This window comes from Falco rusticolus, chromosome 5 (assembly GCF_015220075.1).
Source record: "Falco rusticolus isolate bFalRus1 chromosome 5, bFalRus1.pri, whole genome shotgun sequence".
NCBI classification, from domain to species: Eukaryota; Metazoa; Chordata; class Aves; order Falconiformes; family Falconidae; genus Falco; species Falco rusticolus.
The window spans coordinates 68,013,743-68,029,159 of record NC_051191.1 but is presented as its reverse complement, the minus strand read 5'-3'; the positions used below and the strand labels follow the sequence as shown (position 1 = coordinate 68,029,159).

Below are 15,417 nucleotides of genomic sequence, written 5' to 3'. Positions count from 1 at the left end.
GCAGCAGAGGTGGAATTAAACAGGGACAGAGGAGATAGCTCTGCCTTTATGCTCACTGGTGGCAGCACAAAGAAAATGAAAAACCCATTTGACACTGTGGCAATGCCAAGAGTTCAGGCAGAATAAAAATTTTTGCTACCTATGCTATGATGCTGTAGCTGATTCCTATGAAAAACTCATTCCAATACATTTGTCTGAAAGGAAAAGGAGCTGTGACTGACTGATGCACATTTCTGGGCTTTTTCTTTCACTTCAGGAAGGAAGTGGTAGGATGTCCAAGTGTGCATGTTAAGAGGATGTATCAGTTTAATCCACCCTGCATTCATATGATGTGTAATCTCTCAAGAAGTTTTATGAAAGTGCATGAAACACGATATATGTTTTCACCGAGGCATTTAGGTTCAATTAAATCTGAGGTATCCTGGCAAACTTCTTGGTAACTTTGTCTTGAACTAGGCTCACAAAGGTCTTTATGGCCTAATTTCACTCTTTGAATTGGAATTAAGGTGGATTTCTCTAGTTAACTCTCAGGAGAGATTACTTAACAGTTTGAGAAGGCAATGAAATGCTTCTTTTAACTGTCAAAAACATTTTTAGGACTAGCCCGTCACCCAGGTATGGAGAAATCATGTTCATATAACCCTGTAATTAACATAATTAACATAATAGCACATTCTATCTGTGTGCTTTCATAGACCAGAAGGGAAGAACACAGTACTGTAAATGTTACAGTCTCAAACAGTGAAATTATTACCTCATTACAAAAACCTACTCCTGTGAACTATTCCTCTTTCTAATCACGTATTTCCTCAAGAAGCTATAACCTAGATAACGAACCCAATGATAATGATCTCAGTCCATTCTAGACTGAGGAAAACTCTCCCTAGAAAGAAAAATCCTCCTTTGGGAATTGACCTTCCACTAGATAAGTAGAACCTGGCAACTCCAGACTGTCAGCTGCCTCAAATACTACTTAAAGCTTCCCCCACGATACAAACTGGCATTTAGTTATTGATAGAACAAATTCTTCACCAGCATTTGGAGGCAGTAAATCTACAAACGTTAGGAATTGTTCAGTTAAAAAATATGAAGACCTGATTAACTGCAACTCTAAAGCGCATGCTAGTTGTTTAATATGAAAAATTGAAATCTTACTAAGTTTCTTCCATAAAGTTCCCTTGTATCCTGTCTTTGGTCACAACCAGTACCAAATGAGAAGAGGAAGAATTAGTTCTACTGTAGTCAGCCCTTTACTGAGGACTTCTGGTTTGCCATTTCAGGAGTCTACCAAAAGACTCTCACTAAATTATGGAAGGTGGATTTCTGCACTGCTGAACCCAGAAGGAAAGATGCTATCCCAAAATTGGAAGGCTACTCTTCAGAAGAGGACAAATGATGAAAATAAATCAATTTTTTAATGAATCTCTGCTTTTCTCTGAAAAATACTTGTAAAAACCTGCAGAAAAGGACAGTTACAGACACACAGGCCTACAAGGAATCGATTATTTCTATGAGAAACAGGCAATGTCTCTTCCTGATAGCTGCCATGCTTCTGACACTTCTTTCCTGCTACTCTAAGCTTGCCACTCCCAACACAGCAATCTGTTGGGTATGTTGCTTTTGTATAGGTGCTTTTCATTAGCAACAGCCTTAACTGATTGAAGTACTTTGCCAATACTAACAACCAGGTTTACCATTTAGCAGCTCACACAGTGTGCCAACAGCTTTAACATTTTGCTTCAGCTGTTGCAAATTACCCCATCTGTATTTTTTAAAACCTAGAGGGACTATGCTTCTATCTAACCACAGTGGGTCACAGCATGCACTATTGGAATGAGACTCAAGGGTGACAATACAGCTGTGAAAATGTTCTGAAGTGAGCAAAAAGCCATAGATACCTGTAATTGTTATGGGGGTTTATGTGTGTTTGTTTTGCTTGGTTTTTTGAGAGGCTAACTGGGGAAATGCTGCTGTAAAAAGATTTCTTTTTCACACATAAATCAATACTATGACTCAAGACTCCTAAATTGATATGAGATTACAGCAAAAAACAGAAGCAGTTTTAATTAGGTGCACTATTAATATGAACCTCAAACCCATATGTTATTCCCTTGGTACAGCCCTGTTCCTCTGAACTCTCCTTGCCAGTGCCAGTGCTGTAGCATCATCATTTTACGAATACATCACAGTAGTTGTAAGGCCTACCTTTCTTTGCTCATTTTCAATCATTCAGCAAAAAACAGAGCATCAGAAGCAGCACACATAGACAGCTAGCTATAGAAGTTCACTTCTCTTGTTTTCCCTGTTTTTCATAGCTGAACATATGACAAAACCTGCTAGTGATACACCACCACTGAGGAAATGTTTACTCAGCAGTTGATGCCACTGAATCTCTCCCACTCTCAATTTCAAAGGGAATTCCTGAAATCACCTCTGGTCTCATACATTCATTTTAATCTCTGATGTCTCTTTCTTGATTTTCATCATAGTAGAGTAGCTATTGTATTTGTGCTAGGAACTGTTTCCTTTAATGCAGCCATTAGTTCTGAGATAGGGTTAACAGTCTAGAGATGCTATTGCTAACCACTATTAATTTTACTTAATGTAAAAAATCCTCAACATTATTTCACGCCATACAGATGTTCTCCTAACTCCCCAACTTCAAACTAGAGACCATAAAAACAATTTCATGTCAGAATTAAATTATCACAATTTCTCACACTATCTGGGAACACCCAACCCACCCACAATTGCCCTGGAAGCCAGATGCGACAAGTGAAGCTAATTTCAAGGAAAATATCTGTCTTGGTTCAACCTACTAATTTCAAGCTACTAATGAAATACGTATAAGGAAATTTTTGCTTTAAATATTAAAATCTGGTTTCTGTTCTCAGTAACTTTACCAGCAAATGCACAGATCAGGTTTACCACTGTATCTAAAATCTAAGGATACATTCGAAGAAAAGAAATAAATATACTTATGACTTGGACACAATAACAGAAACTTTAAAAAATTTCAGCAGGAAAGGATCAGGAAGAACAGAAGGACTTAGGCATGCAGCAGCAGTCAATTCATATGTATGTATGGAACATGAAACCTATAACATACAATTAATAAGAACAGAATACTCAGAAAAAGTAAACATTGGACATTTAGCTACTAACACAATAAAAAATGAGTTTAAAAATATTGAAATGAAGTATTTGAAAAGAAAAGCTTCTTGTTGGTGTATTTTCAGTGTTACACTGGTACTATCATTTAAAACAGGCAACACAGCATTACAATATAAAAATTACAACTTAAATTCACTGGCATAAAACCCAAAAGGATGAGAAAGTGGAAACTCTTCACATTCTGAGAGATTCTCACTTTGTAGGAAATTCCAATTGTTTCTATAAAAGCTCAGATTAGTTCAGAGGAAAAATAGTTATTGTTTTCCTTTAGCCCTAAATATTCCAAAATGATCATCTATTGTTCTCAGCCTGCAAAGCTGGAAAAAGTACTCCCTGGCTCTTGTCTTCACTCATTTTTTCTTTTCATGTTCAAGTGTTAAAATTTATTTAGTATCTCTTTGAACAGAAATTTGTCCTTATGTTTAGTATTTTCTTCCCTTTCTTTACCTTTTCTACTTTTGCCATATCCTTTCTGTGGTGGATGGCCCACATCATTGCACATTATTCACAAGATGAATGCACTGCTGACGTATATCATGGCATAGTAGCATTTTCTGTTTTGGCATTTAATATTTCTCAACATTGTGTTTTTAATAGTTCTGCTAAGCAATAATGTTTTCATGAAACTATTTATTCTAATTCCAAGATTGTTGGCCTATGATAATATAGATAAATCAGAAACCATTGCTGGTAAGCATATTTAAGCTCATTTCTCCTGACATATATTAATGTCATACTGATTATCTGCTGTTTTATCCATGAGTTAGAGTTAGGAGATACCTGTAGAGCTATGCAGGCTATCTTTCCTTTAAATATCCTGAATAAATAAATAAATAAAATTCAGAAATTTAGAGAAATTTAGTCTCATTCACAAGAAATGTTACACTTGACATTTACCCAGACACATTACCTCACCATAAAACAGTATCTGTTCCACAGCACTGGAACGTCAAGTCATGTGCACTTATAATGCAAAAAAAGTTTATTGTTTAAGAATATTCAGTGGTTCTTCAAAAGGAGGAAAAGTACCTGGGTGGTGACTGGCATGGAGAAGAATGCTGTGCCCTAGAAGGGCATGGATAACTGTTGTTGGGACACTGAATTCCATTAGCTTTTATTCCCTTGCTTTTCACTCCTTGCTTTGGAAAATCAACTGACCTCAAAGATATCAAGACTGAGGTAGAATTCAAACACCAGCAACAAAAACAACACAATGTCCTAAACTGAATTTGTTGATGAATTTTGACTATAGACACCTTCTAGAATGTTAAGGAGACTGTCCTCCTTTAATTGTCAGTAAAAGACTAAGTGATGCCAATACAGTTACTTTTTTCCCAACACCTGCATTCAGATCAGAGTGTACCTCAAACAAAATTCAACAGCTGAAAGGACTGGTGCTGACTTTTGGTATTTTAGAACCTTCTGCCAGTTATGAATACATGATTTGCAGCCTAAGCCTCAATCCCAGCTAATATGTGCACATCACAGTAAGGGCAGTTCTGATAAAATCCTATGGGTGTGTAAATTTGAGCCAAAGAGCAAAATTTAATAGGAAAAGTGCTAATTAAAGATAGAATAGGCTTATTTCTATAGGGGGGGTGGGAATGGGGAAGTAGTTTAAGGGTGACAGCTATTTTGGCAGCTTAGTAAGCAAGATTAAGGAATAATAGTGAGTTAGAATTAAGTGAATTAGGTTTATTACTACTTGAAATGAATTAGAGGAAATTTTTAAAAGGAAATGCTGAAGAATTTGTTGCCACATGTACAGAACTAAAAAAAATTCCATGTGCATTATTTTTTAAAAATACTTTCTGAATTCTGTCTGTCTTAAGGTCCCTATCATCACCCCATCCCCTTTCCTCTTCTATCGGGCAAAACAAGAATAAGGCAGAATAGCAATTTTATTAAACAATGAGACTATGAAATGAGCCACAGCAACTGGGCATTTTTACTCTTGGAGAGAGATGAGTTAGGAACCATTTTCAACACAACAAGTTAAAAAAAAAAACAAACAACCTTGTGAGAGAGGGAAAAGGGAGGGGGGAGGGGAAATCCAAAGGAAAAAATGCAAATTTATTGCCATTTCTGAGGCTCATGAAATCAGACACCAAAATGAAAAGAGAACTGTTCCTCCCCTTGAATGTACTCCTATTGTTTTGCTTAAATCTGGCCTGCAATGTTTTCTGCTCTCAGGAGAGACCTCCTCACAGGAACCACACCATGTTGTCAACAGTGACATTAATCTCTCTGACAGTTTTTAGGAAAGGAGTTTGAACTCAGATACTAATCTTGGGAAAAAAAAAATCCATGCAAAAAACATCTAGCGGTTAAGGTTGTTGGCATGCATTCAGCTGTCCAGTCCTCACTGTACTTAGTTTCTGGCATATCATAAAGGGTACCAACCCTGCTCCCTGCCAAACAGGCAATAGAGTACAAATAGCAGGTTTCATCTTCCACTGACACCTAATGTTTCTGCAGAAAAGACTGGGTGAAAGTGTGTCTGGAGAATAATATTCCTGATGGATCACAGAGAAATTTTAGGATGTAGGGAGTCCTCTTTCCTCTATTAAAAACTCTCAAGCCATATAATGGCTTTCTCTCACTACAAATCTCAATTTGCAGTTAAGGAAATACTGGGATAATTGGGAGACTGCCTAATGCTAGTTGTAAATAGCGACTTTCACAAAATTTTTCCAGCTGTCTGTTCAAAACTGTATTTTTACATTATAAAAGAAGACAGAGTCAAATGGTTCATCTTTTTTAAAGATGTGAAGGCAGTGAATACATCTAACCTGAACATAATAAATGAATGGTAAACTGAACTGTAAAGTGAAAACAAATAGAGCAGATGGCTAAGTGTCTGTCCAGGGATATGCTTATCCATTCCAAATGTCAAGCCTCTTCAAGCTTAGTTTCCATACATGTTATGGTTACAAGTATTCTGCAAGGAGTGCTCTCTTTTGGTCAGACACAGGAGAAAGTAATTCCTTAACAACGTATTTAATGTCATAAACATAGCTACATAGAATGACAGACTCTGTCTCTGTAAGAACTGCCATATCAAATCTAAACCCAAGGTCACATATTTATTCTGATATTCAGAAATGTATAGTATATTTTAGACAGAGAAAAAACCTGCATCTTCTTGATAACACAACTGAACAATTCATATAGTAACAGTAACCTGTTTCTGAGACAAATCATCTTCATGTCTAAAAGTATATTATTTTTGTTGTTGCTTCAACATGAAAAACTGCACACATGAACAATGAAGTTAGTCAGATCTTATAAACGTTCAGAAAAAATGGCCTTGCTAAAACTGGAGACAGGGCTGTCCCCACAGTTTGCTTGTGGCTCACAGCTCACATTGTAAGAATGTTAAAACACCAACATCTCACAAATCCAAGAAAACTAAGAAATGGGAGAGGTAAATTTACACTTTTCTAATGGTTGCTCATACTACTATATACTCTGATTGTATGCAGCTGTTTGGAGAAACAGGTATCAGATTTCTGTATGGAAAACTGGGAAAACGCATTAGAAAGAGACCCAGGTAAATACTCTAAAGGCTTAATGTGTACAACGGTTGTCTTGATGAGCTCCCTTTATGTAAATAGATAATTACTGTCTCACAAAGTCCATCAGATCCACATGTGAAAGGATAAGAGATGTAAATGACTAATATTCCTAAGAACAGGACCTCATGTGAGCAGATCCTACAGGGCTTGACGTCATTCCTTGTTGTCAAGATATTTTTCCTACCCTGTCATGTTTACTTTCTGGTGATCTGTTAGCAAGTCTTCATCCCCTTCCTCAAAATAAAGTTGTACTTTATGACTTCAACAGAGGAACAGAGAAGAAACCTTCATGGGCACCACTATCTTGCTGAGACAGAAATCCAACAGTGTTAATTTTTACATGAAAACATAATTTTTGTTCATATCATGCACTGATTTTAGGTACTGTGCAGTATTTCTCCACTGTTCAATGAACTAGCTTTTTTTCCAGCCCGGTTTCTGTGATGTTAAATGGTAAAAATTGTGACAGTATTAACACTGTGAAAATGCCCAAGTCTTCTTTCCATTAGAGAGCATTACAAATGAAGAAGAGTATTGTCCATAACTACTATATTGCTTCACACAGATATAACAACATATGAAGTGAGACTGTTTATTCATCATCATACATTGTCTGTCATAGAAGTAGATATATCCAGAAATGCTTAATTATGAGTTCCTGAAAAAAAGGCTGCAATTCAAATTAAGATCCCCTCCTTGAGAAACTGCCTTCACTGTAAGTCACAAAAAGCCTAGCTAAAAGGTAATCATTTTTGAAACTTCTCCCAGCCATCCACGAAGGTTAGGAAAAGCTCTCTTGACAGGGAGACCTATGACATGATAAGAACAAGAACTAGTTTTTCTCAAAGTGTCTGCCAGCGTCAAATATTTGCTTGTGTCTACAGTGACTGCACACATCTGCTGAAAATCACAACCCTGCAAATAAGTATAGAATGTAACATTGGTGGAACACTGTATTTTCTGTAACATATTGTAAAAGTTGATGGAAATTAAAATTGCTACTGGAATATTACCTCACTAACAAATCATGATGCATATTAAAGTCTCTCCTGCATATGTACATCCTGTTTTCTAATGCACAGCCAGCTGTCACAGAATCTCTCAGAGAAAGGGTTGGAGGGTCAGATAATCCCAAAACCACCTACTGGCTATTACTGCATTTAGCACAAACAAAATAGGAGGAATCATTTGCACATATTTATTCCATTTTAAGACTTTTTTATGAGGTATGCTTGTTCTTTAGAGCCTGCACTTGTTCCTACCTGCTCCCTTTTCATTACCAAAAGTCCTATGTAATACTGACAGACAGACAGTACAAAAGTGATTCACATCATGTTTGAACTCAGAATCACATTTGGCGTAATTAACAAGATGTAACAATGTTAAGTTTCATCCCTTATGTGACTGACAAGAAAAACATAGCCCTTCAAAAAACGCTAACAAATTTCTTAAAAACTGACTGCAAAGTGAACACATATCCTTTCAGTGCTTTATGTCACGAGTTCTGTCCTAGATGACAGACAGATGGTGACCTAGAACTCAATAGTAGTGAAATTCACCATTTAGTGAAATTACAGCCACCTGCATAGGTGCTAATGGCATGTAGTCAGGCCCAAGGAACACTTAACACCTAAGCCTGAGCAGCACAGAGAACCACCCCGGGACAGGGAGGCCAAAACTACTCCCTGATGTAATTAATGTCTAAAAAGTACTGGGAGAGGAAGGGAGGGAAAAAGAACATTTTGATCTGTACAATTCCCAAAGATGTATCAGAGCTCAATGAGAAAATACAGGTCCGATATGTCAGATTGTTCCCTGGAACAAATCCTGCAGATGCAACACGGCAATCAAGAACAGATTTCTACCGGGCTGAAACAAAGTAGCTGACAGTTTCCTGGGCCTTAACATGTTGAGCTGTGCTATCCAAGGGGTAAAGAATGTACACTTCACTCAGCTGGCAGGCAAGTCTGGAATCTGATATGGAAGTGGTCTATATGGAAGAGAAATTAGCCGGAACTCAGCACGTGAAATTCACTTATCCCAGGAAAACAAGTGACACCATTTAACTAGCATAACCAATTCGCTTCAAAGCTGATGGTGCCTAGAAAGTTACAGAAGAAATTTTTTGACTTTCGAGTTTGGAAAGCTTTTCTTTAAATCTAACCATTTCTTCAGAAGCTTTGTACACACTGTCCCAAAAGCGAGTTCACAGATTAATTAGGGAAGCATGATCTCTTTTATTAACAGCTGGAAGATGACAAACCATCATTTTCATCATGGCATCGTATTACCATCAACAGACCAGAAAAAAAAAAAACCACCCCACCTTCAGCCACCCTACTCTCAGGATCCGATCATAGCATGTCAAGAGGAAATTCTTCAGTAATTTAAGATCACATATACTGGGTTTCACTTCGCCTTTCACATTTTTCGACGTTGACATTGACTGCATGTACATGCTATGATGCCTCATAACAAATAGTTAATTAGAGTAGAATAGAATAGACTATTTCAGTTGGAAGGGACCTACAACGATCATCTAGTCCAACTGCCTGACCAATTCAGGGCTGACCAAAAGTTAAAGCATGTTGTTAAGGACATTGTCCAAATGCCTCTTAAACACTGACAGGCTTGGGACACTGAGACTGGTATTCAATGAATTTAGAAGGTTCATTTGATAAGAAGGTATTTGGCTACTTACCCATTTCATCAAGTTCTGACTGGACCCCAGTAAAAGCATTATTAAACAAAAACCTGCACATTTGTTTATGCTGAAGCTTCAGATCCTTCCTCTAGAAGGCTATTTTCCCTATTTAAAGCTAAATATGATTAAATAATCATATAATCACAAGAAACAAACAACATATACTTGCATATATAATTAATGTATTAGGAATTATACACTGAATTATCTAAACTTGGGTGTGGAAAAAGAAGAAAAACATCATGAAGTTTACTTAGGCTTACATTTGTTCATTAAAGCGTTCAAGTATGTTTTACATAGCTTCTGGACATACAGTTTGTCAGCAGCAGTTAAGAGACTGATGTATAATGGCTGCAATATAGATCCAATAGTCCACAACTCCATGCCACAAGATACACAGAAAATTCCTCCTAAAAACTCTGGAAGATGCTGGAGTGACAGAACAAGAAAACAATAAGCATACTACCTTCCAGATGTCAATTCCAAGTACCCATTGAAATATCATGAAATTTCAGTAAATGTTATCTTTCCAGGACAAGGCAGCGTATCAATTCCTTTTCACAAGGCAGTGTATCAATTCCTTTTCACAATAGCCAAGCTTTAGTTACTTGAAGCAAAAATTTTCTACTCCAGCCCAACAGCTTGTTTTTTTCATCCTGCTTATAGACCAGACACTCGTTAACCTCTCAGATCTCTGGAGAGTTGTGGTTTAAGGGAACCCAGGAGGAAAAGACAAATTTGGAAAGCCATTTATCCATCTCGCTAGAATTGAGACATTATGGTTTTCATTCTTCCCCCACTCCCCAAAACACAAAATTTCCGTCATCAGAGCTCTCTGAATAAACGAACATTTTGTTACTGGACTCAGGAAAAAAGAAACCACATGCCTGTAAGGAACAGAGAGAGGAGGAGTGGAGTATGTGCTTGGGAGAGTGTTTATTTGACTGGATTGCAGACAGTCAACCGAAGAACATGCAGATCATATATTTTTAAGCATTTCATAATGTCTTATTATTAATTCCAGCCAAAACCACCAAGACCAAAATTATCTGAAATTAGTGCTTCTGTGTCCTGACCCCAAAGCCAACAATGGTTGCATTAAAAAAGAAAAAAAAAACCAAACCAAAACAAAACAGAACAAAAATCTATGAGCCTCTCATGTTTAATTTTATTTTTTTGTTAATCGATTATAAGGCAGTGCCCTTTTGAGTCTATGGAGAAGACAGGTCTCCATAACTAAGTAATTGCAATGTGGTCCTGTGTAAATTTTACTTCCAGGAAACCAAAACGTTGCAGTCCTTGAGAGAGGGAGGCTACAAGCAGAGGGCTCTTCTAAAGGAAAGAGTTTTTATTGAACCTGTCACTTGTCATTAAACACTCCATATTTTACCTTAGCCTCATATTTTCATTAGAGCATACAGACCTTTTTCATCTCTGAATGAAAGCATTCCCTTCAGCCTTATGTTGAATACGGGGAAAGACTCTCTAAAATTGAGCCCACCCAAACAGGACAATTAGGTTCACAAAAGCAGGAAAGGCACTAGGGAAAATCAAATAATATTAGTACTATGGTAACTAACACATTTCAGTATTGACTACCATATCTCACTTCAATCTTAAATTCTTACATGCGTTTAATAATGTCTACTTTTAATCTTAGAAATGCTTGCATATAATTATATAGAAAGCAACAGACACCAGTGCACGATAAAACACAGCATAAGCAAAGTGGAAAAAAGTATGTACTGCTGTGTAGACATCTCTAATTGGAAAAGCTGAATGTAAAAGGGTAAAGACAATAAGGTTGCACACTTTGATGACATCTTTGTTCCCAACTTTGGCTTTGTTAGACCACAAGCCTACAACAAAGTAACACGGGAGAAAGAGAGAGAAATATCAAACAACTTGGCTTCTTCAAAAGAGACAACTGGTTATTGGCTTCTTGTTCCAAGATGTAAGTTGGTTAATTTGAAATTAAGAAAAGAGGAACTATTTAGAGTAAAATTATGCTAAATATGCTATTTATAGCTTTGTATCTATGACCTCTCTACTGCTATAACTTTGTAAGTGAAGAATTGGATAGGACATTGTAAGGACAGCTATACATTCTTAAAGAACTCCAATACAAAGCACCATTTTTTGCCACCTAATTTCTGAGTTGCCTCACTGCTGCCACCAAAGCTGCACAATCTTTTTGAAGTATCAGAAACTGGTACTAAATAGTTTTAACAGGATTTAAAACAAAAAAAAAAAGGGAGAGAGCAATTGTAGTATGCAAATAAGAGCTGAGAGAAAACGAATTTCAGGCATTCCATTTGTGTAAAAGTAAGAAAAATGAAAAGGGAAAGAATAGTTGAGCGGGAAAAAGCCAGAAAAGAAAGCCATACCTTTTAAAATCTGAAAGCGCTACACAAAAACAAAGATGATCTTGTGGAATGGTGTCATTTAATAAATATACCATGCATGTAATTGCAAAGCAAATGTCAAGTACCACTTATCTTTTCAACCTTAAACCACAGATTTACTCAAAACGCAGATTGGAAATCTAACCAAATATTGTATTAGTTTTAGGAATTTTTAGATATTTCACTAATACCAGGAGGATTGTGTTATTTAAACTTAAGCTGTCACATAACGAGAGCCTTGTGGATTGTCATAGCATTACAGCCACAAAACCCATTAGCAGATGTAGAAATCCCACATCCCCGCCTTTTATAAAATCTGCAGTCATGAAATCATTTTCATACACTTGGATCTTAACTATTTCAGTGCCCTGCACATACAGAAGTGGAATTGAGGGGGAAAACCACAAAATGGTGCATCTGAGAGCATTCCACATAGACACATGTTTCTGTGGTTCTTTCAAAAGTTCTTAAAGAGTTGAAACCTTCCCCCTGGAATTCCACAGAACAGAGTAGAGAAGTATCTGTTTAAATTAAGGAGGGGATATATCTTTGCTAGTGAACTATTAGGATTTATTCTGTGTCTTCATTGTAGGCATATTAAGATATATAGCTAGTAACAAGAAACAGGATTTAACCAAGGATAACAAAGAACACCTAGGAGAAGGCTTGCTTTCTAAAGATATAAAAAAAATAATTTTAAAGACCTCAAGGGTAGATTACTGTTCCCGTGTTTATTTTCACTCACCAAAAACAAAACTATTTTTGTAAATTAAAGAAATAACAGGCAAAATATCTATTATCTTTTCAACAAGCATCACGGTGTCTTTGCTTTACTTCATGGCAATAGTTTAACATTTTTATAACAGCACTTTAAAACTTAAGAGTCTGATAAACCATCTAAAGCTAATATCAATATACAGCACATTGAAAAATACTTGACTTGCTTTCCTACTGGTGACTTTCATATGCCTAGGCACACCTGAGGTAACCAGATAAATCCATGAGTCAGCAGCATGTTATCATTTCAGAAATAAACAGACTAGTAAGCATACTGAGAATTCATGAGGTAGAGTAGGATTTCACTGTCAAACAAGGATGAGTAAACACAGAAAACATGGTCCTCCAGTTACTCCACAATAATTCAAATTTACTATAAGAATACTTACTTGGTTATCTTTCATTTACTGAAGAAAAGGCACCAATGTAAGGTAAAACCAGCAGGGAAAATACACAGAACAGCTAAAGAAAAAGGTGTTAGAAAAGCAGCAAAGAAAGAAATGCCACACCAATCACAGTACTGAAATAATAAAGTTATTTCAATGATGTACTTCATAACTGAGTTGACAGTTAAGATTATTGCTCCCTTTTATGAAAATGGAGTAAGCTCTGAAGGCAACTGAGAGAGGCTGCTTTCTTTGAAGTGCTCAGGGATAGATGTGTCCTTTTAAACAATCAATCACAAATTTCTTAAGTAGAAGCTATGAAAACGGATCAGGAGGTACAGCAGAGAGCGAGGTAGCTAAGCCTGGTTGCTTGGCCAAATCGCTTTAATTCAATTCCTGTGTTACCTGAAGCTGTTGGGAGCTGTCATTAAGATTATCCTCTCGTCTCCTGGCCTCCTCCAGCATCTGTGCACTCTTCTTTTTCTCCACTTGCTCTTTGTGCTTCAGATTTGCTACTTTCTTATTTTGATCTTTAACTTGCCTGTAAAGAAGAAGAGCAGTCAGAGCGCACTCCAGAGTACGCTTCCCGTCAGCCACAGCGCTGGGCAGCTGCACTGGGGAAGAGTGGAACCCTCACATACCAGCACTTCATTTGCAGAAGGTCACCAACATCAAACCTATCCTCAAACATTAATCTCACCTGTTAATTCAGCCAAAAGAATGCTTCATTTTGCTAATTACTATTAAACTAAATGTAGACATTTCTGGAACAAAAACCTTAATTATTATTTGGTATAAACTATTAATCAAAAGATGCACCTGCACTCTGCGACACAAATATTTTCCTTGTTCACACACACTTGTACATGTAAAAAATGCAGACATCTAAAGGCCTGTTTTGTTTTGGGTACCACTGTATCTAATGTAAGATACATTAATGTAAGATACAGAAGGATCAAAAAGAAAACCTAATGAAACATGACTTGAACATAGAGGACTGCCTACAAGACCTAGACAATCTATTTCCAGAAGTAGAACTGTTTCTTTTCAACCTCAAGCTCTACTTGTTGAGTAGGTATTTTGAGGGATTTCCTATCCTTTCTTTTTTACAGAAACAAGAGAGATCATGTAAGAACAAAATATTTCAGAAAACGTGCATAATTTCCTTTTCACTTGCATCTATGAATTATTTTTGATGATCCTGGCAACTACCATTGCTTGCAGACAGGGTTTGGCCTTTCTGGGCATTAAGACACATAGAGTATTGAATCTAATTACAGAGCCTTTAATCTCAGTCTCCTGACCACAGAGAGCTTAAGTCTAAACTTTTAGTCCAATCAAAACAAAACAGGCTAGCTTTGCTTCCTCAGCCCTTTTCTCCATAATTATATCTGGAGTTTGGATTTTGGAATAAAAGACAGATTCTTTGGTCGCAAGAGCTCCCCAAAACATCATACAAGTAGTAGAGACAGCTCTTTAATTTACTGTTTAGAAAGCAGAATGATATACTAGCTTCATATCTGGTATGTTATCCACACAGAGAGGGAAGAATGTTTCTTCTGTATTTCAGAAATACTTTTAGAACAGATCACAAACAACTCTGACTGCTTCAATATTTTCTTGAGAACTCATAACAAAAGTATGATCAAGAACATGTCTCTGCAATATGTATGTTCAAATTATGTGGCATATGGCTAGTCAGTACTTTGAGTTCTTCCAAAAAAATGTAGGTTCAACACTGGGCTCCGCTTTTTGCAATGTAAGCCAACTGTAGCTGGGAAAATTGCAAAGACAGCAAATTTTCCTTGGTGCTAAACAGACCCCTATTACTGTGAAAAAGTGCTGATGGCCTCCAGAGACCAAGAAAAAAAGGAAAGTCCTTTTCTGATGATGTTAAAAAATTACTGGCATACTTAACTACCTTGTTCAAAATTACAGCTGATTTGAGTCAGGATGCTTTTTAAACACAACCAATATAATTGTTAAGTTATTCTAACCTAAGTGCTGCACACTGGCAATGGGCACATTGCCCAGTTTGAAAGCAGACTTGTTCAGTGATTAAACAACTTATTGGAAATATTATGTTGGCACCAACTCAACTTGCACAATACACTGTTCTATCTGTCCAATAAAATAAACATAGACAGTACAGCTAAGTTAATGCTGAAAATGAAAATATGTCAGCCCAACACATTAAATTCCATATAAGAATTCTTGTTCAACTTCTAAATTACTATTAGGGGAATTAATTTTTTTTATAAGCTTGCAAACCTAGATTCACCTGTTGAGAAAATGGTCTGTTACTGTAATCTCCTGGTTAGATAAGAGACAACAATATTAATAAACACAACTACCTCATCAAAGTATGTCTGAAGTAGATAATGTCCTGCATG

The 15,417-nt window shown here is 36.7% G+C and overlaps 1 protein-coding gene across 18 annotated transcripts in view; it reads right to left on the bottom strand.

The window, feature by feature from the left end:
- Window positions 1-15,417, bottom strand: part of ERC1 (ELKS/RAB6-interacting/CAST family member 1) — a 302,189-nt gene that overhangs the window by 123,624 nt on the left and 163,148 nt on the right. For all 18 annotated transcript variants that reach the window (XM_037388425.1, XM_037388439.1, XM_037388433.1 and 15 more), the window contains one exon: window positions 13,430-13,565. In XM_037388425.1, the coding sequence (XP_037244322.1) occupies window positions 13,430-13,565 (136 nt within the window). The remainder of the gene's footprint in view (window positions 1-13,429; window positions 13,566-15,417) is intronic.